A 27,323-nucleotide genomic window follows, 5' to 3' on the forward strand; every position below is an offset into this window, starting at 1 on the left:
TTAATTTTGGCCATAGTATTGATTACATGACTTATTAAAAACAAAACAAAAAAAAAGACGATGCATAGCTACAGTAAGAGTAGCCCATAAACTACTTCTTTGGTTAAGCTTTAGACGTTTTATTATTTTGCTAAGAAGGGATTTATAGGCTGCAAATACACAATTTATTAAACCTGTAACAAAAACAAACCATATAAGAAAACTACCAAATAAGAAGAACAGTTCACTTCTGACAAAGAGCAAATGTTGATTTTCTCTGGTTTAAGCAGCTGAAAGGTGAGCGGATATCGATCGAGGATCCTCGGCCTACAGTCTGGATTTACAGCTCCTTTCTTTCTGTGTGCTCTGGAAACATGCTCAGACAGTGTGCTGTTTCATTTCGTTTGACCTGGCTAAGCCAAACCCCACCACACCCCTTGATACCACTAATGGAAACTTCCGACTTACGTGTTATAATGACATTTATATTATATATATATATGACATATATATTATATAATGACAACTTAAGAGGATAGAAAGAAAGATTTTAGTGAGATGACATTTGCCTGTTTTGGACTACATGGAGCCTGTGGCTCAACTGGAGCCTAGTAAACAAGTGAGTATGTACTGAAAAGCGATTCTCATGTAGAGGCACATTAGTCTTTGAGGTGCTCACCTCTCCTTTAGGATAGCGGTAGCGGTACTTGTCCTGATCCCGCAGTGCAAACTCCAGAGGATACCGCTGCTGGATCTCCTCATACATCAGCTCCTCACAAACACCCTGCAGACACAGAAACACGCCCATCACACATCCACACAAAGGAAACAAACCCAACTATACAAGCACCTATGACCAAGTCTAGGCTGTAAGAAATCACCGTCATGAAAAATCCTGTAACACTGAGTTTAGTTTAAACGAAAACGTAGCGGGCATAACTTGAGGTTGAGCAGTAGAGGGGTTGAATAAGACCTTCTTTTGGGGGTCCGGGAGCATGCAGCCACGGGAACAAAAAGGCATATTAAACACTTTTAGAATACGCAGATATATAATAATACTGTCTAGCATGATTAACGAAAAATACAATGTGTTTCTAAGCAGTGTTTGTTATGTCTCTGGGTTTGTTAGTATTAGCGCTGCTAACTGTACTTTGGTTGTACTATTACAGCCACAGATAATGCTGATGTAACGTTAACTAACGTTTGTCTCAGCCTCAGACTGAGTGATATGCACTGATATTCAAAATATTTCACAATATCATGTGGTGCAATCACTTTAGATTAGATTAGATTAGATTAGATTCAACTTTGTCATTGTAAAACGTACAGGTACAGAGCCAATGAACCTTTACATTAAACATCTTTTTATAGGTGATTTGACAATATTTTGAAGGCAATTTGGGCGATTTAACAATATTTTATTGTTGGCGTGATCATTTTCGTTATCATGACACACATTGAGCATTTCTAAGTATACCATGAGAACTATAAGAACACTGACCAACCGCATGCTTCATTACAAAGAGAGCATAATCAGTCCTGTTAAGTTGAATTTAGTGCAGCACAGTATGTAATATGCTGAATAATAATCACCGTGTTCATAGTTTTTGAGTCGCTTTTAAATGTGAACTGTATTTAGTGTATTTTGTCTGTGTCAAAACATCATGACACATATCGTGTATCCTTAAAAAATCTGTAGCTCCCGAGTGGCGCAACCGTCTAAGCGTTGGCCCTATCATCAGGAGATTGCGAGTTCGATCCCTGGTGATGCTACAGCCATCCGTAGCCGGGAGTCCGAGAGAGCACAATTGGCCTCGCTCTCTCTGGGTGGGTAGGATGGCCCCTCCTTCTCCCCCCATCACTCAGCGCGATGCTAGTCAGCGCAGGCGTCTGTTAGCTGACGTAACAGATCTGGCGGCTTCACAGGTCTCGGAGGAAGCCTGTTTTAGCCTTCACCCTCCTAGCGTTGATAGCATCGTGTGATTGGGGGAGTCCTAACTAGCGGAATTGGAGACGACTAAATTCGGGAGAAAATCGGGTAGAAATTAAAAGTGTGTCTGTAAGTATCATGACATGCTATTTTTTTCACCCACACCTACATTAGCAGGTGCTAAACACATCAAAAGGCATGACATAGCACCTGCCATAGCAGTTCTTTAGTTTAATGTGACGTGATTGAGGGGGAACTCCAGTGTGAACCGTTAAGCTCTTGTTTCTCGCTCTTGGCTCAAGTTGTTTAGCCAAAATCTCTTAATGAATATTTAATATATTAATAATTTATTGTTTTAGTGATACTGTTAAATGTGTTTTCAGTAGCATCTATTATATTGGTAAAATACTTATGCCATGTTTTATTGCCAAATAATTACGATCAAAAGATATTATTTAAGGAGTTATTTGAGGGGGTATACAAATTGGGACCCCCTCAGGCCCCCAGGACATTATACCTATGCTCTAAACTCACAACAGATCACTCTGGCAAGTCTTTGCTGCAATGTAGGGCTGCAGATTGTAAATCTCATCACAATGATCTGATTCGTCAGGAAAGATGCAGAGCATCATAAAACTTGATTTGATTCAATATGGTTTTTCACAAGTACTTAAGGACACACTAAATAAATAAAGATGACTGGTGATAATAAAGGCAACATAAGCTTTTTGGGTACTTTTATGTTTGAACATGAACAATATTCTACTGCATATATAACACCCCTTAATTATACCATATAGATATGCATTAGAACTTACAGCGTCTATTTCATTAAGAGCTTTCCACTGCTCATACGGAACACCCACAGCCTCCGCCGTCTGAATGGTTCTCTTCATCTGACTCGTCCACACCTTCAGGTCACTGATGCCCTGCGCATGGATGAACTGTCCCAGACAGCGGGCAAACTGACAGAGACGGAGGGAGAGACAAAACAATCAGGATGGAGATGCATGATCTGTCAGTTTGGATCAAATACAGACAGCCCATTATGACACTATATGACCTTATTTTATTCAATTATTATTACGAATTGTTTGCTTCACAATAAAAGTCTTTTTTGAATACTGCTCCATATTTGATCCGTTTCAACTCGCAAACCTCATAAAAGCTCAGTGGGCTGCACCTCCCACCTTTACTCCCAAAGCAGCAGCTTATACTAAGATGTATAGTCTGTGCAGTGGCAAAAAGATTAACGCTGAGTTCAAATGTAGGAAGTCGGAACTCGGAATTACATCATTTTCAACCTCCACATGTTCAAGCTACCATTTGTATGTTGCTAAATCTACAGCAAATCTCATTTAACAGCAGAGAGGCTGGTTCAGAGCTCAGAAGTGGCTGAGCTTGGAGTTGAGAGCATCATCCTGTCTTTCTGAGTAGGAATTACCAGTTGAGGCAGCATTTTCTTTGATTTTTCCTTGTTGGAGGTGGAAAATTCCACATTACGGGCTTCAGTCGAACGCATTAGCAGTACCAAACATAGTATCAAAACTTAATATAACTACTTTATATTTATATATACTTTCCTATCCTCACCTCCTTTCCCCGGGCTGTAAGACCAGAGTCTCCCCCGATTCGTCCTCTAACGTTCAGGTCACTCTCTCCGTGCCGGCACAGGTAGATGGAGCGTGGAGTAATGTGAATGTTCATGAGGTAATACACAATCCGGCTCTGGATGTGGTCCTGTACCCGGTTCACCAGGTACCGCCGACCCACGTCAATGATCTTTATGAAGGACAATTCTCTGTGTGGCAGATTAAGAAAAAGACGATTCAAGAAGACAAAAGAGCTGATTGATTGAGGTTCTTAGACAAGCTGGTAAAAATGACAGAGGAATACAAGAATCTTAAAAACTGTTTTTTATACAATGCTACAAAAAACTAGAACAACTAGGTAAAAATACCCAAACAAAAATCAAACGAATCTTGCACTTAAGTTGGTAGTACAGGAACACTAACACATATGCAGAATGAATTTCGAGGTGGGCAAAACTATGATATTTTGTCATTATCATGATAAATTACATTTCAATAAGCTATTCTGATCATATTGTGTATATCATCATTACTTAAAGCTACACTATATAAGATTCCGGGATTTGGAGACCCCTCTGGTGAAAATGTGTAATCGCATGCAATGTGGGTGTTTTGTAATGCCGGCTGTGCGTCTTTCCTTTTCCCTGAGCAGGTGAATCTGATTACTGTGAGCACTATAAAAGAGTATTCAAAGACAACTTGAAATACCAGAGTATAAAATTAAAATCTAAAACTATATAAAAAATATTAATTTATATTGGCCAGTATTAATGCTTATCAGAAATTTTAGCCCCTTAAACTCAGCAGGTGCAAAACTGTTTATATCAGTGGGGCCATACTTATTATTTAGTAACTACACAGCAAGCAATGCAAAGTTATTGGAGTGAGGAAAGGAAGCCTGCAGAGAGCCTGAGAGACCCCAAATTTTTTAGTCACCATTAAAATCTACAAAAATCAGTCAGACAGTGTAAAATACCCAACTGTTTCCTAATCTGATAAATTTTAAAAGGTGCATAGGTTTTGATTATAAACCCCCTGGGCAGTCCCTGAATAAACAGAGCTGCTGATGAGGGCGATTCTCTCCCTCACCTGTCCAGCACCTCATCCAGAGGCTGGTACGAGTTCTCATAGCACTTTATCCTCTTCATGAAGTCCTCCACGGCCTGCTCTGTGTTACAGTGAGTGTAGTCCGGGCTACCCAGCTTCACTTGCTGCGACAAGGAGACAAATTCAACATGAAGAGTGACACAGACAACAATATACAGCAACACAAGCCACTGCAGAATTAAGTTCAGCAATATTTACATCTTTAGTTTTTCACTGGATTTACTAAAGGAAGGCTAATATAAAACTGTTCAGTGGTTTCTGACACTGTAGAACACCTAAATAAAAACAGTAGCCATCACTCAGTCTGAACTTTGTCCATTCTGTTGTGTTTGTGTTAGCAGGGCTGCAAAAACTAATATTTTGCTATTCGATTATTCATGTGAATGAACTGACTCTGATTCATTCACAAACCTGATTAATCTGCTTAAATGTCGCCTGTAAATGTGAAGAGCTGTAACAATAAAAAGTTTGGCAATGTTCTGACACACTAAAGTACCTCCACGAAAATAGAACATGTGGTGGTTTGTTTAAACCTGTCATTTTAAGCTACAGTAAGTAACAAGCAATGGCTAAAAATAAGTGTTATAATAGTAAACATGTATATTAATGTTACAGCTCTTCATGCTGCAGCATCATTTAACATTTTAACGTACTAGTTCACCAGATTAGCTCTGTGTGAACAGATTCCCAGGAAAAGCAGATGGCATTTTCGTGTGAAAACTATGCTTAGAAAATTATCTGTATTTTAAGCTAATTAAGCAGTTGTATAGTGTAGCTTTCTACATGTCCAAAAGTTTGTAGACACCTGCTCATCTACTGTTTCTTATGAAATTAAAGGTATTCAATTGGACGTCTGTCATCTCTTTGCTGCAGTAGCGGCCTCTGCTCTTCTGGAAAGGCTTTACACATGATGTTGGAACATTGCTGTGAGGATCTGATTGCATTCAGCCGCAAGAGCATTAGTGAAGCCAGGTACTGATGTTTGATGATCAGTTCTGGATCACTTCAACTCATCCCAAAGGTACTGGGCTCCATCTCTCCAGAGAACCCAGCTCCACTGCTCCACAGTCCAATAAAAAAACAACATTAATTCATTAACAGGCTACAGCCTTCAAAGAGGGGGATGGCAATTACTTATTATCGCCCATCCCAAATTCTTCAGTGATATGAAGCTGAAGTCAGCTATTCGCCAGCTTCTTGTTTGAATTTTCCTGTTCCACCTTAACTGGTGCAGTAGCTCTAACGCCTGAGGCTTCAGAATGTAACTGTTGCACCATTTAAAGTGGAACAGGAAATTTAGCTAGCTAGCTACCAAGACATCAGCAAACTACTAGTGTTTTTTATGCTGGTTATGAAGAAAAGGACCATAATACATTGAAACAACATTAAACTAAGATAATATAATGGTTATTGTATTTTTTTACATTTGTTTTTTGGTTGCTTGCTCAGCCATCTTGCCAGTTTTTCTTCATTTCTCATAACACTCTGTTTGGACTATGCCTCTAAAAAATCTCCGTTTGGAGGGCCATGTAGTCCTAACACTTTGCCCTACCCTTAATCTCAACAAAAATCTGGACACCCTACCCCTAGGAGTGAACACGCAAAACAGAGGGGTCAGGGCTAAGTGTTAGGGGCGAGGGGTGAGATGGGACTGGGCCTAAGTCACTCTAGGTTGGATTCACTTTGAAAATGTAAATGAAAAATCGACAGAAATATCTGTCAATGATTTTTTTATTGTTGACTTTTTACTGCTGATAATGTTGAGCAACTGTTTCAGCCCTACTTGTTAGCTACATTAGCCTGGCAGCTCCAGTGCAAAACTAAAGAAGCAAACTTCGTACACTTGGCTAATCGACTACATTCGGAATAAAGGCAATAACTACTGCTTTAACAGTGAAAATGCGACTGAAAGTTAAGTACTGATACGCACCACAATGTTTTCTGCGATAACATCAGGGTCTTCACAGACAGACTCAACGAAGAAAACCTGTGAAGAAAGAAAGATAATGCATGTTGTCAATATAGAGCAGAGGTCAAACGCAATCTCATCAGCTCTAAAATTACAAAATGCAGCACACTGATGTCAACACAGTGCAAAATAAAGAGGCAAGGCAGAAGTGATGAGGACACGCTTATCATCGCTGTTGCAAATGTTTTTCCTCACAGCCAACAGCAAAAAAACAACACGAAAACAACAGGAATTCGTTATTGCACCTTAAAGCCGTTTTGTTCGGCGAACCGGTTGATTGTCTCTCGTCTTTCTCTTGTGGTGTTTGTGGCATCAAATACCTGCCATGGTCAAGAAAAAAGTGAGAGTGAAAAAAGCAAATACACATGAAATATGGGAATTAAACAGAGACAGCTGTGTAGAATAAAGTGTAAAGCACAGCATTAGATATTGAAGAGCCCACATTCTACTTTTCTGTTGTATTTTATTTTTCCCCCTGAAGTTCTCTTATAAAGTCTGTAGGGTTTTATGCACCTAAAACAGTAATGGTTCATTTTTGTGTGACCATTTTCTAACCTCTTTTTGTGCCTTAGATTTAAATAGGGTGTTACTGATACATGTAAATGAGCTATTTTTTTGTATTGTGTCTCCAGGTGGAAACACTACTTATAACTTCAGCATGAATGGGTGGGACCAACTGCTGTAGTCTGAATAAGACAATATGTGTAAATGAGTCGATCACCAAAGCAATGAAAACTGGCTGTTTTTACAACTTAGTTTCCATTTATGGACTGTGGAGCACCACATTTTCAAACAGTGTTTAATTACATCAAACTCTTTCATTTAAAAAAACAGTGCAAAAAGATTTGGTTTCCCATTATATGGGCCATTATAAGGTTGTAGTCTACAGCTTTAAAATTATACACATGTATAAACATAAGTTTTTACTCACCGCCACTTGTCCGCCCTCCTCGGTGAGATACTGACGCACGTCGTTTAGAGCTGCTGATGCACACTGCCTGATAAAAAACAAAGAGTCACAAGATTTTAATTAAATTAACTTTACTTGAGCCCTGCTACATAACATTAACGTAACCATGGCATATCATAGCAGATGTCATGAGTTGTCATAAGATTTTATATCCGCTCCGTCATGTTGCTATTAACAGTAATTGTCATGACAGATGCCATAACGATAATCTGTCATGACAGCAAATAACATCTGCCGTTATATGTTTATGGCATGGTTATGTCACTGTTCTGTTGCAGTTCAAATAATGTGTTACCCAGAATTTAAAGATTGTAATGTGGTGAACTTTTCCTTTTATGATGAATTTTCAGGGCTCCTTTAAAGCGTAGTCATACGATTCAAAAGTTTGGAATCACTTGTTAAATTGATAATCAATAAAAAGTTACACAGGGTCTATTTAAACAATATAAAATAGACAAAAGAAAGTATTTGTATTCAATGTTAATAGTTTTGTGAGGTACAATATGTTCTGCAATTACCTACTTCTAGCCTAGTCATTATTTGTAATAAGTTACCTGCCTCAGGATTCAATCACCACTTTTCAAAGATGAGGAATTCTGGATATTAAATTTTATTATAACTTCTTTTCTGACTGTCACTGAGCTTGACCTGGACACATCCAATATGTAGCTTCCTACAAATAATTGTAAATGTATACAGTTTAGAGTATAAATATCATTAGAATCATTTTATATATTTATCTGTAACAAAACCACCACTATATTATCAAAAACAGTGAATCCAAAATATAAAACAGGTACATCTTTTGAAGACTGCAGCTCTCAAGTGTCTCAACATGCTTGAGGGGGGATGCTAAGCACCTAACTAACACTTGACCAATCACCCTGATTAGCCGGTATGTTACTTAGCAACAGAGCAGAAAACAATCTAGGCCTTTTCACTGCCAAGGTCAGTGAGCTTCTCGAGTCTTCTGGCTAGCAGTGAGCCTAAACGCCAGCGGCAGCCTAACAACACTTAAAGCTAACGTTCAGCCCAACATTAAATTTGCACAGTTTTTCCCGTTACCCCAAATGCAGCCGATGGGTCAAGGCATATTTGATGTCCAATGTCTGCTGCTATGGTTTTTCTCTGAAGGCACAAGGCTAATGTAGCTAACAAGCCATGGAAGCTAATGCTGCATTCGACTGAAGCTCATAACTTAATGTAAGAACACTGTATTCCGTTTTAGTAGTTATTGCGGAAACACCCGAAGTCATACACGATTTAATGATTGGTTGGACTCTGCAAAATCTGCCTAGCAACCGATATGCACTTTGATTGGTCACATTTGGGCCAATACTTTTAAAGAAATAAGAAAAAAACGTCATCTGCGTCCGCAGTTTGTGCCGTCAGTACTCCGTACACCAGCTTCCACAGAAGGAGCAGTTTTCCATACAGTGTTTTCCCTGCATTTTATTTGAAGTTTTATGAAATCTAATTGCATAAAAATAGACATTAACTGATTATACTGATTATAAAATTGAATTATTATAAACAATATGTGCAGTGAATGAGGCTACCATGAAAAAAAAGCCCAGTAAAGTGAGGCAGTGCTGTGAAGCTGCGCAGCTGAAAGGAGTCTGCTGAGGTAAATTAGCTGACGGTGTAAACTTAGATTAACAACTCAGTACTAAACACACTGTGTTTCATGGTGATAATCCACTGTTTAATAGTCATTTTAGTGTTAAATATGATGTTTAAACGTGCAAAAATGCATTTTAACCGGTCGTGAACGTTTTCCCCACCCCATTCACATTCGCATCCCTGGGTTTCCCCACTCGCCATGTTCGTGTGGCGCTGGGGAGGACGGTCACTATTTGCATAGATTTGATGTCCAAACCCAGCTTAGATGGTCTTTCCAACCGATTTGATGGAAAAAGGGATATATGATAATGTCTCAGATGTATCTTTGACAAATGTCAAGAAAGTGGTTTTTATTACACAGACAGAAATATTTGCAAGTGTACGGAATACTGAAGTGTACGGAATACCGTGCTCTTACGTTAGTATTTCCCACCTCCAACTAGGAAAAATCAAAGGATGCTAAGAATTCCTGCTCAGGAATGTGGGATGGTTTTCTCAACTCATAGTAGTTGGTTAAATCTATGATGATAATCATGAGGTCTACTGTTTAGAGCAGGTAAACACATCAGGAACGTTAAATTTCACCGACACTAGCCAGCGGGCTTGTTTCTAGCGATACTCGCTTTCACTCAGTATAGAAAAGCCATGTCATTTTGCTCCACCCATGTCCTTTCAGGGGCTACATATGAAATAATATGAAGTAATAGATATGTTAAAGTTTTTACTTGTTAGCTACATGTTAATTTCTCATTTTGCTGCCTAACTATGCCCAACCCGGGAGCAGCACAACGTTACCAGCAGAGCAGCGCCACCTGGGGCAGTGAGAGTTAAGTGTCTTGCCCAAGGGCACAACCAGGTATACCTAGTCAGTCATGGGATTTGAACCCGCAACCTTCGGGTTGATGGCTCACTTCTCCTACCACTCCAGCACAAAACTAATGAAGCAAAAACTGGACCAGAAATATGTCTTAGCTGATCAATTACATTTGGGTTATAGGCGAAAACTGTACATTTTATTTTTCACTTAAGTTTTAATACCGAACTGTAAAGTACATTTAACTAATATTTACATGTAACACCACTGACAGCTCAATCACTGTCTACACGAAGTCTTACTTTCTGATTTTAAGCCCCTCCTCGTTGTCAGGTCGGAAAAACTCGAATGACTTGTAGATCTTCACACATTCTCGTCTGTACTGCCCAACGTTAAACTCTGGGGAACAAAAGAAAAAAGGACTATTTTAGACAAATAGCAACAGACAAATATCGTTAACTCTATCAAGAACTGAAATCTCAAATTTTAAGGCATTTCACAGCAACATCTGCAAACTAGAGATGAAACGGTAACCGGTTTCACGGTAAACTGCGGTAAAATTAATGACGGTTAGTAGTACCGTTTGAACTTTAAAGTATCGTTAAAACCGCGGTCGATTACCGTGGTGTGAAAAACTCGCTTTACAGAGTCAAACAGGCAGAATCATCTCTCAGACGCAGCTCTGTGTGTGTGTGTGTGTGTGTGCGTGTGTAGAGGGGAAGGGGGGGGTGGTGAGAGGGAGAGAAGAGAGAACATGGCGAAATGTAGTGACAGAGATTCGGAGATATTTCAGCCTTCTATGAAGACCAAGTCTGACATTTGGTCATGTTTTGGGTTTTATAAGGATGCAGAAGGAAAGTTAATTGAAGATGACCACACTGTCTGCAGATGACCACCCTGTCTGCAGAACAGGCCGAAAGAAAATAGCGGCGAAAGGGGGCAACAAATCAAACCTTACGAGCCATCTTCGCAACCACCACCTGCTACTTTTTAGAGAATGCAAGGTTAACTTTAACGGAGAAGTCTGTGGGGACTTCGAAATAGAAGAAATGTCATGGTTTGTGTGGCTTAACTTATGCTTATGGTTCGTTAATAATATAAAATGAAGCTTTTAGCGTAAAAAAAAAAACAATCGGTGAATCAGCTGTGAATCGAAACTAAAGCTTTTAACACACATTTCTGTGGAGCAGAGTCTCCAAAATGAGCTCTGAGTTAACAGTCACACAAGCTCTGGGACGAGACGCTGCAGAGGTTCAATCTGCACAGCTCCCCTTTCTTGCTTGCAGTGTTTACTGTCTGAGAGGAGAGTAACACCGTCTCAAATCACTGTGTCCCCTACATAGTGCGCTACTTCTCAAACAAACACGATCATCATTAACAAGCAGTTGAGTTTTAAATAGGGAATTTGTAACCTGTTGTTAATGTTGATTATAGATTAATCAACATTAACAATGTTAGTCGAACTTAGTCGAACGTTTCCTGCACTCTTTGGGTGAAGGATTTGCTATGTCTTGATCCACGAAGTGCACTAGATAGGGAAGATAGTGTGCTTTGAGACGGGACCTTGCGTGAGTAAACGCTGTGTGCCGCTTTTGGGAAAAGCAGAGTTTCAGAGATTAAACTTTAGGAGTGTTGCTGCCACAGCTCAGATGCACGTTAATTTTAAGTTATGTTTTAGTTTTAAAATGCTTTTAGAGAAGCAGCTCCACAGGTGAACTCACACTGTGTGAGTTCTGCACTGTCTGCCGCTCACAGCGCGGTCACGCAATTCCTCTGTGATTTTGGCTGTTTTTCCTGGTGCACTGTGTTGATTAGGGGTTCAGCGCCACAACGGCACAATAATGCTGCAGTTGCAGTTCGGACAGAATAAAGATAAAATTAGATAAAATTAGATAAATATAAATTAGAATAGAGTTTATATTTTTATCTTTAGTTTATTTTTTTTATCTATTAATATATATATTGTATATATGGTAATAATAAGTAACAAACTGTAACCTTGTTTTTTGAAATTAACAAGGTTAATACCTTGTTTGTTAACTCTCTTCTTGTTACTCTTTTCTGGAGTGCCTTGCTCTCCCTTTGCTGCTGTAGCCCTGTAAATTTCCCCTGTGGTGGGACTAATAAAGGATTATCTTATCTTAAATCAACATCTGCCCCAATCACACAACCTGATTAGTTGAAAATCTCTCTACCTTTGTTTTTATATCCAGTTACAGCACTTTTTTTAACCACACATGCCTTATTCCGCTGACCACTGATTGCTAGGAAACAAGAATATTCACTTTGAGCTGCTGGAGCTACTTTTACTGGCAGAAGAAACTGCTAATATTCAAAACATACACCTGAAACAACATTTTAAGGCTTTTATTTTTCTGTACTTTGTAAAACCACTATGTAAATGGAACTGATCACTCTAAAACGTATTATTGCAAATAACACTGCAGTTTTTAGCTTGTGTCTCTGACCAAATCACTGCCATGATGTTATCTGCACTATAATGCACTCATGTTCCACTGCTTAAAGGGTTCATATTGTAATTTGTATTTTTCTTGTATTTATTTTTCCACCTATGATATTTGTGTGGGTAATGCACAAAAAACAGTTATAACTAATTATAATATGCACATTTAAAAAATGCATGAACCATCAATGAATGAATGAACTGCCCAGGCTCTTCCGAGCTCTTCTTCTTACTGGGATTTTAAAGGAATAGTTTGGCAAATTTTCCACTTAAATTTCCTTAGATGTATAAGATCAGCCAAAACATGTTTGGAGTGAAAATTCTGCTTTTCTAGTTTAGAACTGGAGCTACAGGGCTAATGTTGCTAACAACCCATAGAACTCAATAGTATCCGAATCTTTTCCACAAATACATTCCCAAAACTTGTCTAAACCCACTCAACCTTTTATAAACCGCATATATTAAACCACATTTATAAGTCTGTGCCACATTAATGAAGACCTGGATGCAGTTTGCTGATGAATTTTTACAGAAACCATTTGGGTTATTTGGGTGACTACTGAATTCTAGTGTTCGTTGGCAATATTCACCTCGCCACCCTAGTTCTGAACTAACGAAGCAAAATGTAGACTCCAAAAATGTTGCAGCCAATCAACTACATGTGGGTCACGTGGAAAACTGTGGAAATTAGATTTTGAGACAAACTATCCCTTTAAGACTGAGCTATGTAAATGATCTCTGTTCTCATTGGTTGCCCTGCATTGACATCACAAAACAGTACATTTAAAACTAAACTGTTTTACACTGGACGGTGGAGTTGATGGCACATTTTGAAATCTTAGACATGTTTGCATACTACACAAAAAAAAAAATAAAAATCACCTTTATTCACATGATATGGGCCCTTTAAGCTCTTAATACGTGTTCTGTCTACATCCTTACCTTTTGTTGGCACACCAATCCAGTTGAGGTAGCGGGTCAGTTTCTTGGAAATGTAGGTTTTCCCCCGGGCTGGGAGGCCCACCGTGACAATGAGAGTGGGGCAGTTGGTCATGCATACTGAAACGACAAAAACATACACATCATCAGATCATACAAGAAACAGAAAGATTGTGTAACACTCTTTTTCGTGCTGCTAGTCCCGCATTTACGAGGTTTTAAACTTCCATGTTTTCAGCATTTATTACGGCTATAATTAAATTGCAGTAACTAACTGATAACCAGTAACAATCGTAGCACAACTGACACTCTGCTCCCTCTTTACAGCGGAAAATGAAATGCAGAGCGTTGTCGCTGTAGGGCAGAGGTCATGCAAAATCTCAGCAGACATAAAATTGCACAATGTTACATAGCAATGTCCTCACAGTCTGAAACAAAGGAGGTGAAGGAGCATGTCCAAACAACCCACCCAAGCATCACTATCAGTAATGGAGACCCCAAATCTAAGGCCTTTGTGGGGTTTAAAAAGCCACAAAGGGCCCACTCACATTTCCTTTTTGTTAGGAGGAGTCATAAAGTGATTAGGTTTAATAGTATATTAGGTCTCTGTGTTACACCATCATGTTTACTACTTTGTCATGAATGGCACAGCAACAAAAAGCAGTGAGTGGGACAAATGATGCTATTGCATCAGATTAGTCCTAAAAAAATGAAAGCATGTAATCTCAGAGGACAACAGCAGGCTCTCCATCGCATGCAAACACCTGCTCATCATCACAGGTCCCTCCGGCATGCTGCCCACTACAATGAAGGCATTAACTTTTGCTTGTGGCTTTTACTGTACTGACCACATTCATCTTTCTCACTTTACCCAACATAGTAGGTGGCTGTAAATGCTCTAAAATGTAGATGAAAGGGGAATTCCACCAAGATTTCTGCACAACTCAGTGGATGTAAACATAGTCATTCAGAGTGGTGTGATGTGAAATGGTGCATTGTAGAGAAACTTGCTGACTTGCTGATTTTTTTTACAGTGTTGGTGATGGGAACCAGAGGTCATTATGAGTACAACACAAATATTGCCATTTTATTTACTATCCAGAACGACCAATAAACCAACATGTATCTCCTAAGGGGTTTTAAATGTAATGTTATAATGGCAAAATAGTAGTAAATCTGAAAAATGATGGGGAATGGGGACTATTTTGCCAAATAACGCCCTGAATGTCCCCCTCTGCCATGAATTGATTTAAGGGAATACATGTTAGGCCCAAACTTCTTCACAAAACAATTGTAAATCAATGTCTCAGGCATTAGGAAGTGTATTTGTAGCAATTTTGAGTAATACCTTTCTGTGAGGGAGTCTTTAGAGGCATTAAACACTCCAGGTGATGTCTGGTTCCTATCACCAGCACTCTTAACAAATCAGACTTTGTATGTTTTATCAAAAACGGAGCACTTCACATCAAAACGCTCTGCATGACTTTGTTTACACCTCAAGGATGTAATTATGCAGAAAAAAAAAAAAAATGGGTGGAATTCTCCTTTAAGCACATCCGAAGCCCCAATTTCGGTTAATTGATTCTTGGATTCTTGAATACTTCAATTTAGTATTAGCTGAGGAATAGCAAAAATATCACTATCCACTTTCATCACAGGTCATTTTAAGAGATAAGTAAAGCCAACAGAAGCACAAAAGAATATCTGTTTTAAGCCTCAGCCGAGGTGGAGCTCCAGGCCACTGAAACACCGGCACAGTCAGCTTCTTTTTCCCGTTCCACCTTAAATCACGCAGCTGTAATTATAACGCCTCAGGCGCCAGAGCGTAACTGCTGGGCCATTTAAGGTGGAACCACAAAATTCGAACACGAAGCTCGTCTCTCAGGCTAACGCTACATACCCTTCCTCTGAAATATGTGCCTTTCTGGAAGGCCGTTTTTGCAAGGCATCCATATTTTCTTCAGCGGGTTTTGGGTGAGCTCTCGGGATGGTGTAGGGCCACACGGCTCTGTATCGTCGTCCATACTGCTCATCTTCCCCGTGTGAGGCTTCCAGCTCCACACATCAGTACTACAGTGCGGAGATATCAACAGCGGGACGGCTCTACCGTAATGTACCGAAAACACGCGCAGCCGCGACTCTAAACATCTATTGCTGACCTAATATTGGACATAACTAGTCATCGATTCGTTAAGCGTAGTAAAAACTGCGTGTCAATCACTCAAGATACCGCACAGTCATTTCCAAACGCAAAATCTTTTAATATTTCTCGTTTCGAAATCGACATAATAGACCGTACAATCTTTTACCGTAATTTACGCACTATATGCACACTTTTTTTCGTCATGGTGTGGTTACGGTCTGAGAGACCATTTCATTTTCAGTCAAAACGGGACATTAAGTACGGGTTATTCATCTTTCATATTCCCACGGGATTAGATATAAAACAGTCCAGTTTTATGGACTAAGTCAAAAATAGGAGTTGAAAAAATGATCAAAAGCTGTGGAGAAAACAGGCCTCATAACAACCACCTACAAGACCTGCTAGCCCACGTATAAACTGTCCTCATCAAATCAACAACACTTTCATCTGTGAGACAGAGGAGAAAATCAAGCTGCTTCAGATCTGAAAACATCCACAGGTGTTTCTGTCCATCCTTCCACTGTGAGAAGACGACTCACTATGGGTCTGAACGGATGTGTAGCTGTCAAGAAGGCCTCACTGAGAAAAAGAAGTAGACAAAAAAAGAACTTTTGCAAATCAAACAAACCCCAGAGGTGTTTGGGATTACATGGATCACGAGAAAAGGAGAGTGCAACTAACTTCGTAGACTGAACTTTGGAGGCGTGGAAAAAAACACCCACAGATTTCTTTGAAAAACTTAAAGTTTGTGTGGTGGATACACTAAATACTGAAAACGTGGTATTACATTTAGTTGTTGAGGCTTTTGTGTAATTTAAACAGAATATGTTTTCTGTTTTTTGACATGTGTGAGAAGCTGATTCATCTGCCCTTTATACATTCCCTCACAAACATTTAGTCTGGCTCTTCTCCAGAAGAAAAAACACTGAATCCAGATCACTTGCAGAGCTTGAGGGATCTGTCAGGACTAGCTTAAAAATGTAATGTGAATGTAATGGGAGAGTTACAGAGCTGAGGGCAACTCTGAGCATGAACACTCTGCTCCATGCAGCTTTCCCACGTTTTTTTGAAGTAGTCCCAGCAACACGAAGGAATGTGCAACCTGTAATAGTGCTGACTGATATCAGGACAAAGTCAAACTGCAATATATACTATAGTATCTGAAATAAAAAGTCAAACTATTCTCAAATTGAGCTAATTAGCACCTTAGCAGTGGAAAAGAGTAGTTAAAATGGGAAATTAGGGAATTCAGTCTTCAGATTACACAGTTCTGTGATTTAAGCATAAAGGCCATAAATAAATGGATTTGGTAACACTTTATTTGGATGGTCCACTGTAGATGCTTTGTAAATGCTTGGTCTGTTTTTAAGTAACATTTAACTAAATTTTTATTAAATGCAACAGATCTTCAAGTTCAGTATGTAAGATTTTATTAAATCTATCCCTAACCCTAACCCTAAACCTAACCCTAATCCTAACCTCAAGGCAAAACCTACACCTACTCCCTATCCCTAACCATAATGTTGTTGATAGTCAACTGAATATAACCAGAAATTTTGTTAATGATTTCAGTATCTGTAGAACATCTACAGAGGACCATCCAAATAAAGGGGGACCATGTATTTTAAAAATATGTAATAGCAAAACCTTATCAAAACTATCATAGTGTGATAACTATTTTTGTGAAGAAGCTCCAAATGTTAAATAAAAATGAAATGTATGAAATGTTTCTGTATCAGTACTAAATATGTGTATCTACACACACACACACACACACACACACACACACACATATGTATATATATATATATATATATATATATATATATATATATATAAAATGTTCAGAACTGATACAGAAACATGTCATACATTTCATATCGCTGTTGTCGGAAGAAATCGTTTTTCAGTTTTTGACATAATTTGAAAATGTCTGTTGCACTTTACTTTGTGTGTAAATCTCACGATAAATGGACCCACAGAAACGGCCCAAAATTACTTGGAAAAAAGTCTGGTTTCATTGACTTACATTAAAAGTAAAGTAGGTTTTTTCCTTTTCCTGTAAAGTTGTAATTTTGGAGATTCAAGGTTTTCTTCCGACAACAGTGAGATATACATACATGCATACATACATACATATTTATATGTGTGTGTGTGTATATATATACACACACACACACACACACACACACACACACACACACACACTACAACATGGTACAATACATTTAATATCCACAAGGTGGCAGTCATGACCAGCATCTGCAAAGCTCCAGATGATGGGTAAGGACATTTGCTCAGCTGCAGCTGGACAGAATGATATAACATCCCTCAGACTTGAATAACTAACCAGTCATGTATTTTACGGCACAGAGAGCGTGAAAAAGAAGCCTAACCCACAATACATTTGATAGATAGATAGTTTTGTGATAAAGTTTTGGCTAAAAATGTATGTCAATCCATTCATGGCAGAGGGCCACATGCAGGGTGATCACTTATTGCTTATTGACTGACTGTCACTAAAATCAATGCCGCAGCTATGAAAACAAAGTGATATGTAATACTCTGAAGACATACATTACAGTGGTGGTGATAGGAACCAGACGTCCGAGAGTTCAATGCCTCTAAAAGCTGACCTATCTACAGGCTGCCCAGAACTTCAGGCCAAGTTCTCAGAGTTCTCTGTCCCCTCCCTCAATCAGTCTTCCCTCATACTACCTCCACATGTTGACGGCATGGTCTGAACACACAAGTATGTATGAGTGGAGCTAAATCGCTGCAGGATGAATAGGTGTAAATGTGTGAAAGAGTGAGTTCTAAACAGGCTGTTTTGGCAGCTTACTTTCCATATATGGACTGTATGGACCAGAAGTGAATGTTCTGAAACTTTGTGTTAACATATTATTCCAAATTCCTTTCAGTTTTACACGACATGGGCCCTTTAACTGATGAACAACAGATACAGACAAGACAGAGAAGGATCCCTTTTGGAAAGAAACAGCAAGAAAAGTGACAACCACAAATCCGTTACGAAGGAATCGTCACTGCCAACCGCAGCTCCGCAGATTTCAACACAAATCTCCATATGCCGTCATAAACTGCCTGTAAATGAGTGAGACTTGCTGAATCAGACAGGCCTGGCAGTAAGATGTGGACAAAGCTGAACATACCAGTTTCCCCATGTTCCACTTTGCAGGAGAGGCCAAGCCTCCCTTCTGACACTGCAAGGCAGTTTAACAATCACTGCTTGCCCCTTTTAAAAGCAGCTGTGCTTCAGCTTTGTTTAAGGTGTCATATTAAAGGGCCGAAATTTTACATGGTTTATTTTCCACTAAAGACATCTGTGTGGGTTTCAGTATCAAAAACAGCCATTATTAATTTTTACATGAGCATTTTCCAACCTCTCTTCATCCCATAGCATTAAACAGGCTGTTTTTGTTACTGTGCATTTAACTGAAATGTGCAAATGACCTCTGTTGTAACTGGGGGTCCCGCATTCTGTCTCATTCAAACTCTTTGCTTTGCTGCAACACTCCTTATAACTTCAGCATGAATGGGCAAAGCTAAACTTCTCTAGGCTGAATAGGCAGACAGATGTAAATGCATTGGTTTTTATGACATCATAAAGACAGTGGATTCAAAATGTGCAGCTTAGTTTCCATTTATGGACTGTTTGGACAAGAAACAAATGTTTACATGATACATCAGGTTTTTTTAGCTACCTGCCAAATGCAGAAGAAAGCCAGCAGATAGCTAACATTACTGCTAGGGCTGGGCAATATGACAATATAGATCATTATTGTGATAAATGATGTCACAATGCAATACAATAGGCTTTTCTGAACATATCATTTATATTGTAACTGCCTGTTTCATTATGAAGAGAGCAAAATTAGTCCTGTTTAACTGGATTTAGGGCATAGTGTGCCAACTGTTGAATAAAAATAACTTATCTTATTCACGGTTTTTGACAGCTTTTTCAAAATTAGCACTACTGTTTTTTTACTCTGTTCCAACTGATGAGATGTCTGAAAAATAAATACTGTGATATATCATGCATCACGAAAATTTTGTGATATAGGTATTGTGATATAATATTTTTGCCATGTCACCCACCACTATTTCTATCGGCCCATTCATCATTAAATTTAAATACATTGTAAAGCTGGTATTTTCAAATTCTGCAAAAAATAAAAAAATAATAAAAAATTACGACTTGCACTCTAATTCTTGGGGCCTGGGTGCTCTGTCTGCTTGATACATGACCAAAGACGTCACTTGGTCTGGTTTTTCAAAGCTTTTTTTTTTTCCTCTGAAACGACTTTGACAGTAAAAAACACCGTTTGCCAGGCCTCTGGTGTGACGCAGCATCTTCTAACGTAACTGTTGCCAAATAACAGTTCACTTTAAACCACAAAGACATTTCATACAGTATTAAAAGATTAATATGACATAATATACTTTTCTGAACATAACGTGTATATTGTCAGTACTTGAAAAACACTGACCAACTGCCTGTTTCATTATAAAGACAGCAAATTAGTCCTGTTTAACTGGATTTGGTGCAACATAGTTTTTTGATGGTGTTTTTTAAAGTAGCTCTACTGGCTCTTTTTCCTCTGTTCCAACTGCTCAGATGTCTGAACAAAGAAATATCACAACATATTGTGTATTGTGATCATTTCTTGAAGTATCGCAATATAATATTTGTGCCATATCGCCCACCTCTAGTTACTGCTAAGAAGTTGAATATCACGTATATATTTGTAGGCCTCTACGTCCGTGCATTTCTTTACCACATAAAAATTCCCAAAGGCTGTATCATGTTTTTATGCATGCTGGTTATGCAAACTGATGAGGCTGAGGGACTCAATACTGCTCAATGGAATATTACATAACATAACAAATAACACATTAAATGCCGGAATGGCCTTTTTAAACGCTTTTTTTTTTTAAAGCACTGTAAACACCTGCATCATGAAGTAGAGCCGTACGGTATAACACAAAATACCATAGTACAAATATAATGCTACATATTGTGATGAGCAGTATATTAAAAACACACTGCTGATGCCGTTATGTGTTGTGGCCTGCACCATGCCAAGCAAAATTCTTTCTGAAAACATCACTTGATTCATCAAAACACCCACAAAAAACCCATCTGGAACATCTGGGATTTGGTCAGGATACTCAGCGCATATTAAAATCTGTGATACACAAGGTTCATATTGCAGCCTTATAGCCTATTAATACTGAAAAGGCCAACTGTGCAATAACAAGTATTTGTACAGGCCTAACATGGACTTGTCCAAGGTGAAGTGGCTAGTGAGAGCGAGTAGGCCTTTAACTGGGGCCAAAGCTATGATCAACACTCCACAGATCATACTGACACAAATGTTATTTTAAAGGGCCCATATCTCAAATTTTACCTGTAATTTATTTTTTTCCCCTGAGGTCTGCTTATAACATTTGTGTGGATTTGCGTACCAAAAGCAGTGATCATTCATTTTAACATGAGCATTTTCCAAACTCTCTTTAGCCCTTAGAATTAAACAAGATGTTTTTGTTACTGTGCCTTTAAGATATATGTAAATAAGACCATTCTGACTGACTGTCTGGTATTGCACCTCATTCAAAAAGCAGTCCTTATAACTTCAACATGAAGGGGTGCGGCTAAAGTGCTGTAGGCTAAATAGGTGGATGTATATATGCATTAAGTTTTTGTGACATCATTCTTACAGCACTTACTTACTGTATTGTGAAGGCCTATAGCTGTAATGTTCTTTTTTACATCAAATCATCATCACATTTGTTGTTATGGAGTATTTTCCTATAATATATGTATCACCACGTTTTCTATATCACCTAGCTCTACCCTATTTCAGAAGTCCAGATATAAGCCCAGTTTGTATTCAGCAGAGCTAGATGTCAGAGGGTTAGAGATGGTGTAACTGATGCATCATTTTGTTTTAGAGCAGGATTGTCCCAACATGCCCAAACCTACATCTACTGTACAATGAATTTGCAAGACAAAGTGCTTTAGTCACAGTAACTCAGCACGAGAACAGGTAGAGTCAGGTTTGTATACATTAAAGAAAGGGGTGTACACTCCGGTTCGGCCGTACTCCACCACTTCAGCTGTTACATAACTCAAGCCTCAATAAGGTGAATGGACCTCTAATCTGCCACAGAGGAACTCTGTCAGTTCTCTGGGGAAAACAGTCTCCACCTGTAGAGTCAACAGCACAATCTCATAATGGAAAATCCATGAAGGTGCAGCAAACAATAACAACAACATACATTTGTGCAAACAGGTATTCATACCATTATAGTCAGCATGCCAGCAAACTCACACTTGCTAAAGTCATACAACACACACAGCATTAGCAGAATGTCCACTTAAACACTATCACTGTTGCTTTTAATGACTCCACCCCAGCCAAACCTTCATAATCGCTGCTGACGGAAGAAAACCTTGTATCTCCATTTCCATCATTTTTCAGTTTTTAACATAATTTGAAAATGCCTGTTTTCCTTTACACTGTGTGTAAATTTCATGATGAATGGAACAAAAGAAACGGCCCAAAATGACTTGTAAAAAAGTCTGGTTCCATTGACTTACATTAGGAGTAAAGTAGGTTTTTTCCTTCTCCTGTAAAGTTACCATTTTGGAGATACAAGGTTTTTCTTTTAACAGCGATATGCTAACCAAATAAAAGACACATAGATTGGTTTGACTGGCTCTACTGTGGACTGCAACTGGCCCAACGTTTTTTCAAATGCAAAAACAAAATCATTTTGTGCCTGTTTTTCAAAAAACGCACCACCTCAATCTCTCTGGAGGCAAGATCAGTTGCACCCTTTCATTTGAAGAACCGCAAACCACCACACAGGCCAGGAAGAGACAATCAACTCACCCAAACGTGACACTTTTTCCAGCACCAGCTAAATTAGGAGTCATTCCATGAGATCGGTGTCAAATGGAGATGGTAATTTCATTTTTTTCATGTCAAGAAATCACATAAAAAACATATTACTCTTATCAAAACACAGATCCCATCAGTAAGCATGTTTATTTTTGTGCCTAATGGAACTGAAAAGTCCACTGAGCTTGGTACAGAGTGGACTGTGATGGGGTGAAATGTTTTAGGATATATTGCCTGGCATCCCCCCTGATATCAAAGCTGTACAGTTTTTCAATGCTGCATATCATGTCTTTTTTCAAAATACTGCTAAAATAAAAAAAAAAAATCTTATGCATGATGGACCCTGTCAAAGATGGACAGAACGAAAATGTTTCATAGTAAAAAAACTAAAATGATCAGCCTTTGAAGTATTGAATTTTTACAATTTTGTATAATTCAAAGGCTGAGATGTAAACGAAGTCATTCACAGTGGTTTAATGTGAAATGGTGGTGATAGGAACCAGGAATCATGATGACTTCAACACAAACATAGCACCTACATGCGTCATCTGAGTTTTTGTGTGTGATGTTGATGGTGGCAAAATAGTGGTGAATCTGAAAAACATAAGCTTTTTTGGGGACTATTTTGCCTCACAACGCCTGGCATGTACCCCTCCTCCATGAATCTGTTAACACGATGTATTAAAATATGTTTAATGCCAGAACTTTGTCACAAAACTATTGCAAAACAGTGTCTCAGGCAGACATTCGAAACCATTTAATGTAATAGCTTTCTGTGAGGAAGCGTTTAGAGCCATTAAACTCTTCAGACATCTGGTTCCTATCACCACCACTGTGAACAATTCTGACTCTGTAAGTTTCTCTCGAACAGAACATTTCACACCAAACCACTCTGAAAGACTTTGTTCACGTCTTAACCATGTGTTATGTAGAAGTTTTGAAAAATGGGTGGCATTACCCTTTAAACGATGTTACTTCCTCTCCATACGTTATGTGCCATTATTTTTATGGCTAAATAAATCTGTGGGCAGCAAAACTAAAGGATACAGAAAAGTTAATAGACAGTATTTAATTTAGTGTTTCATGTAGTGTTCGTATCGAAACATATATACATTTGAGCATGATGTTAAAGTGACTTTTACTTTGTAATATTTAAGATTTATACTTTATATACACGTAAAAATGAACGTGATCTTGAAAAATTATATAAAAACACAAAGTTTTAATTGCTTCAGGCATGCTAATGATGAGCTTTTAATTGATATTTTTAATTAATATATCTGAGCTCATTTGGACATTTCTGTCTATTACACATGGCAATGTTGTGAACTCAATGGCATCCTTTTTATTGAATGACTCAGATGCATCAAATGCAGTGTGCAATTCCAACAAATCCAAATGGGCTTCATTTCCAGCTCATCTTATTGGAAACACAGCACCCCTGGGCTATTTCAGGAAAAATGGAATAACTTAGCATTCAGGCTTTAAAGGGGAATTCCACCAATTTTTCAAAATTTTTGCATAATTCCATTGTTGCGATATAAACCAAGAGAAAGAGTGGTTTGATGTGAAATGGTTCATTGTAGAGAAACTTTATGACTTCTTTACAGTGGTGGTGATAGGAACTAGGGGTTGCCATGTCTACAACATAAATACAGCCATTTTATTTACTATTCAAAACCACCAGCGAACCTACACAAGTCTTCCAAGCTTTTATGTGCAATGCTGCCGATGGCAAATTTGGGGACTATTTTGCCTCACAACGTCCTGCATGTACCCCTCCACCATGAACTGAGTCAAATAAATTAATGAACAAGACGTTTTAGGCCACAACCTTTTCACAAAGGCATCAGGCAGTGTGCACATCACCATTTCATGTAATAACTTTCTGCAAGGGAGCTTTTACAGGTGGATGTCTGGTTCCTATCACCACCACTGTGAACAATTCTGATTCTAAGTTTCTTTAGAGCACAGCATTTCGCACCAAACCCCTCTGAATGACTTTGTTTACATCTTAACCACTTAATTATGTTGAAATTTTGAAAAATCGATGGAGTTCCCCTTTAATGCATTAGAGTGAATGACATTAGGGCTGCAGCCATGCTAGGAGAAAAGCCTCAACCCACAAACACAAACACAGCCACAGTAGCTCAGCTCCAAATCTGCACACATGTACAGCCTGCAGGCTAAAGGCCCTTCATTCCTGACCTTTTAACACAGAAATAAATCGATATGCACCTCAAAAGCAGCGGACATCTCCACACACAGCCGTCAAAACACCAGCACATTGACTTCATTCATTATCACGGTCAACAGTCAACGACCACAGGCAGCGAGCCGAGCTCAGCAGCGACACCGAGACCGCCTTCCCCATTTCAAAACACACCGAAACGGACTCGCACACACAAAAGCCTCAGCTGGCTCTCTAATGGGACCAAAACACGGCGCTTTGCTGTGGATGTCGGGGTCGAAAACGCTCCCCAACACTCGATGCTGAAACGCTGAACGCTGAACACACGCCGCCTACGTGACACGTCCTGTTTACTTCTTCTTCTGTGCGGGAACACAGCGCTGAGCAGAGCCCACAGCAAAGCGGAGCACCGCGAGCCTCCCTGCTGCAGCTCCGGCCCCTAAAGCCCGCGGCTTACCCGTCCTGTCCGGGTCTGTGCTGTTGGACCGGCCAGCCCCTCTCATCTCGCCTGGTCCCCTGCTGCTGCTGCTTCAGACTGTTTGTCCGGGGCTGGAGTAGCGCGAGCGTGTGTGTGCGCGTGTAAGGAGGAGTGGAGAAGCCTCGCTCGCTCTCTGATTGAAACATCCAAAAGGCCGCCCACCTCCTAACGGAGGGCACTGAAGGATGTACAGAATATACAGGAAGTGGTCAATGTATATATATATATATATATATATATATATATATATATATATATATATATATATATATATATATATATGCTATTACATTCACTGCTTCTTGTATAGACAACTGAAAAAGACAAAGATGAAGATAGGAGGTTTTGTTTTGACAGCAGATATATGTATATATATATATATATATTGCTGTGTCTGATCCACTCAGACCAGCGCAACACACCACCACCACATCAGTGTTACTGCAGTGTTGAGAATGATCCACCACCCAAATAGTACCTGGGGGTCTATGGGGGTCCTGACCACTGAAGAACAGGGTAAAAGGGGGCTAACAAAGTATGCAGTCTGTAATTGTAGAACTACAAAGTGCACCTATATAGTAAGTGGAGCTGATAAAATGGACAATGAGCATAGAAACAAGGAGGTGGTCATCATAATGTTATGCCTGATCGGTGTATATATGTATATATATATGTATGTATGTATGTATGTGTTTGATGAATACATCTTTTTATCTTTATGGTGATAGAAAGAGTGCTAGCTTGATCCCAGTTCAGCGAAAGTTACCTGAAATATACTCAAGTAAATTCTTTTTTTGCATTTTTCAATTTTCATTCATCACAGACGGATCAAGGCCTTGTGAGACCCCTGGGCACCAGGGTCTTTGGAGGCCCCCCTCACACCCCCACACTCTAACAATGGCAAAAAAATAACAGAAAAAAATAGCCTATTATTTCCTCCCCAGTTATATTTCAGCACATTTTTACTTTTTATACAGTTTCAGGGTCTGGATAGGTTCCAGCACCCCCCTTGACCCAGGAGGATAAGCGGCTTAGGAAATGTTTGCGTGTGTGTGTGTGTGTGTGTGTGTGTGTGTGTGTGAGGGTATGGGCTGAAGGGCCTTTATTTCATTACTTAGGCTGTTGGTTCATCTAATGTTTGTACCTTCAGTGAACTGTCCCCAGTCTTTGAACCGTAATAGGCCTAGTAGTGTCAGGCACCCTGAGGCTCCTGGCAGTTAGGGGCTCCTGGACACTGGTCCACTGACCTGGTCAGTAATCTATTCCTGTATAAGACTTCACTGTACATTTCCCTCTTGTACTGCAGCTGCTGTCTTCTCTGTTTTATCCCTTTCAAGGTGAATTTCAGTTAAAATTGTATAGTTTTATGATTGATATAGAATTAACTCTGACAGTGCAAATGCTTTATCCTAGCAGATATACACAGTGGGGTCCAAAATCTGAGACCACTAGTGAAAATGCTTCTATTTTGCATTATTTTCTAATTTAATACACACTTTTTCTTTACAAATTATATATTCAGCATAACAACTGGGTGAAAGGTCGAATTCTACCAAATTTGGATATAAATTTCAGAATTTCAGTATTGTGTTTGTCCTTCTTTTGTTTTTAACGAGTGTGGATTTGAACTCAAGCTGGAGGAGTCTTTCCACAAGTTTGTGCAAAAGCCTCTGATGAACAGATCAGATTCACCTGAGAGTCGTCTGAACACCAGCTTTAGACGAGACAAAGCCCTGAACGTGGTCAGTGTCACAGATTTGCTTCAATTAGTATAGTGACTTAGAAATTCAAATATTTCTTCTTCATTTTACTCGTCATAACTTTTCTTTGTTTAAAATTTTTCAAAATTGAAAAACTTTCTGCTTTATTTTTGGGTTTTAATGAAAAAACATCACAGTTTTTCAATGCGCTCTGAGATATTTGGACCCCACTGTAAATCTTCACTGTCATGACAAAATCTCCCAAGTTAAAACTTTACAAGAGAAGGAAAAAACTTTCTTCCATATAATTTCAGCCTTTTCTATTTAGGGCGGGGCAATATATATTGTTAGCGTGATAAATTATTACACAGAACATATACAAAAACCTATCTACAGGCACATATACAACTAGAAATAGACAAAAATATGCAATAAGATCTATCCTGAGATAAAAAGGCAGTGCAATAATGAATGAGCAAGGTTGTGCAGGTAACAGCA

The 27,323-nt window shown here is 39.0% G+C and overlaps 1 protein-coding gene across 3 annotated transcripts in view; it reads right to left on the reverse strand.

Moving 5' to 3' along the window:
• pfkfb4a (6-phosphofructo-2-kinase/fructose-2,6-biphosphatase 4a) overlaps positions 1-25,219 on the reverse strand; it is a 39,587-nt gene extending 14,368 nt beyond the window's left edge. For 2 of the 3 annotated variants that reach the window (XM_036559167.1, XM_036559166.1), the window contains exons 1-10: positions 15,288-15,480; positions 13,391-13,507; positions 10,287-10,383; positions 7,509-7,575; positions 6,823-6,897; positions 6,539-6,595; positions 4,591-4,712; positions 3,503-3,710; positions 2,728-2,874; positions 659-763 (exon numbers count right to left, since the gene is read on the reverse strand). In XM_036559167.1, coding sequence (XP_036415060.1) covers positions 659-763; positions 2,728-2,874; positions 3,503-3,710; positions 4,591-4,712; positions 6,539-6,595; positions 6,823-6,897; positions 7,509-7,575; positions 10,287-10,383; positions 13,391-13,507; positions 15,288-15,420 — 1,128 coding nt within the window. In that variant the 5' untranslated portion in view covers positions 15,421-15,480. Of the gene's footprint in view, positions 1-658; positions 764-2,727; positions 2,875-3,502; positions 3,711-4,590; positions 4,713-6,538; positions 6,596-6,822; positions 6,898-7,508; positions 7,576-10,286; positions 10,384-13,390; positions 13,508-15,287; positions 15,481-25,104 lie in introns of those variants that run through there. The other variant, XM_036559168.1, reaches the window with a different exon arrangement.
• Between the last annotated feature and the right edge of the window lie 2,104 nt (positions 25,220-27,323).

Source organism: Colossoma macropomum, unplaced genomic scaffold (assembly GCF_904425465.1).
Source record: "Colossoma macropomum unplaced genomic scaffold, Colossoma_macropomum, whole genome shotgun sequence".
In the NCBI taxonomy this organism is placed as follows: domain Eukaryota; kingdom Metazoa; phylum Chordata; class Actinopteri; order Characiformes; family Serrasalmidae; genus Colossoma; species Colossoma macropomum.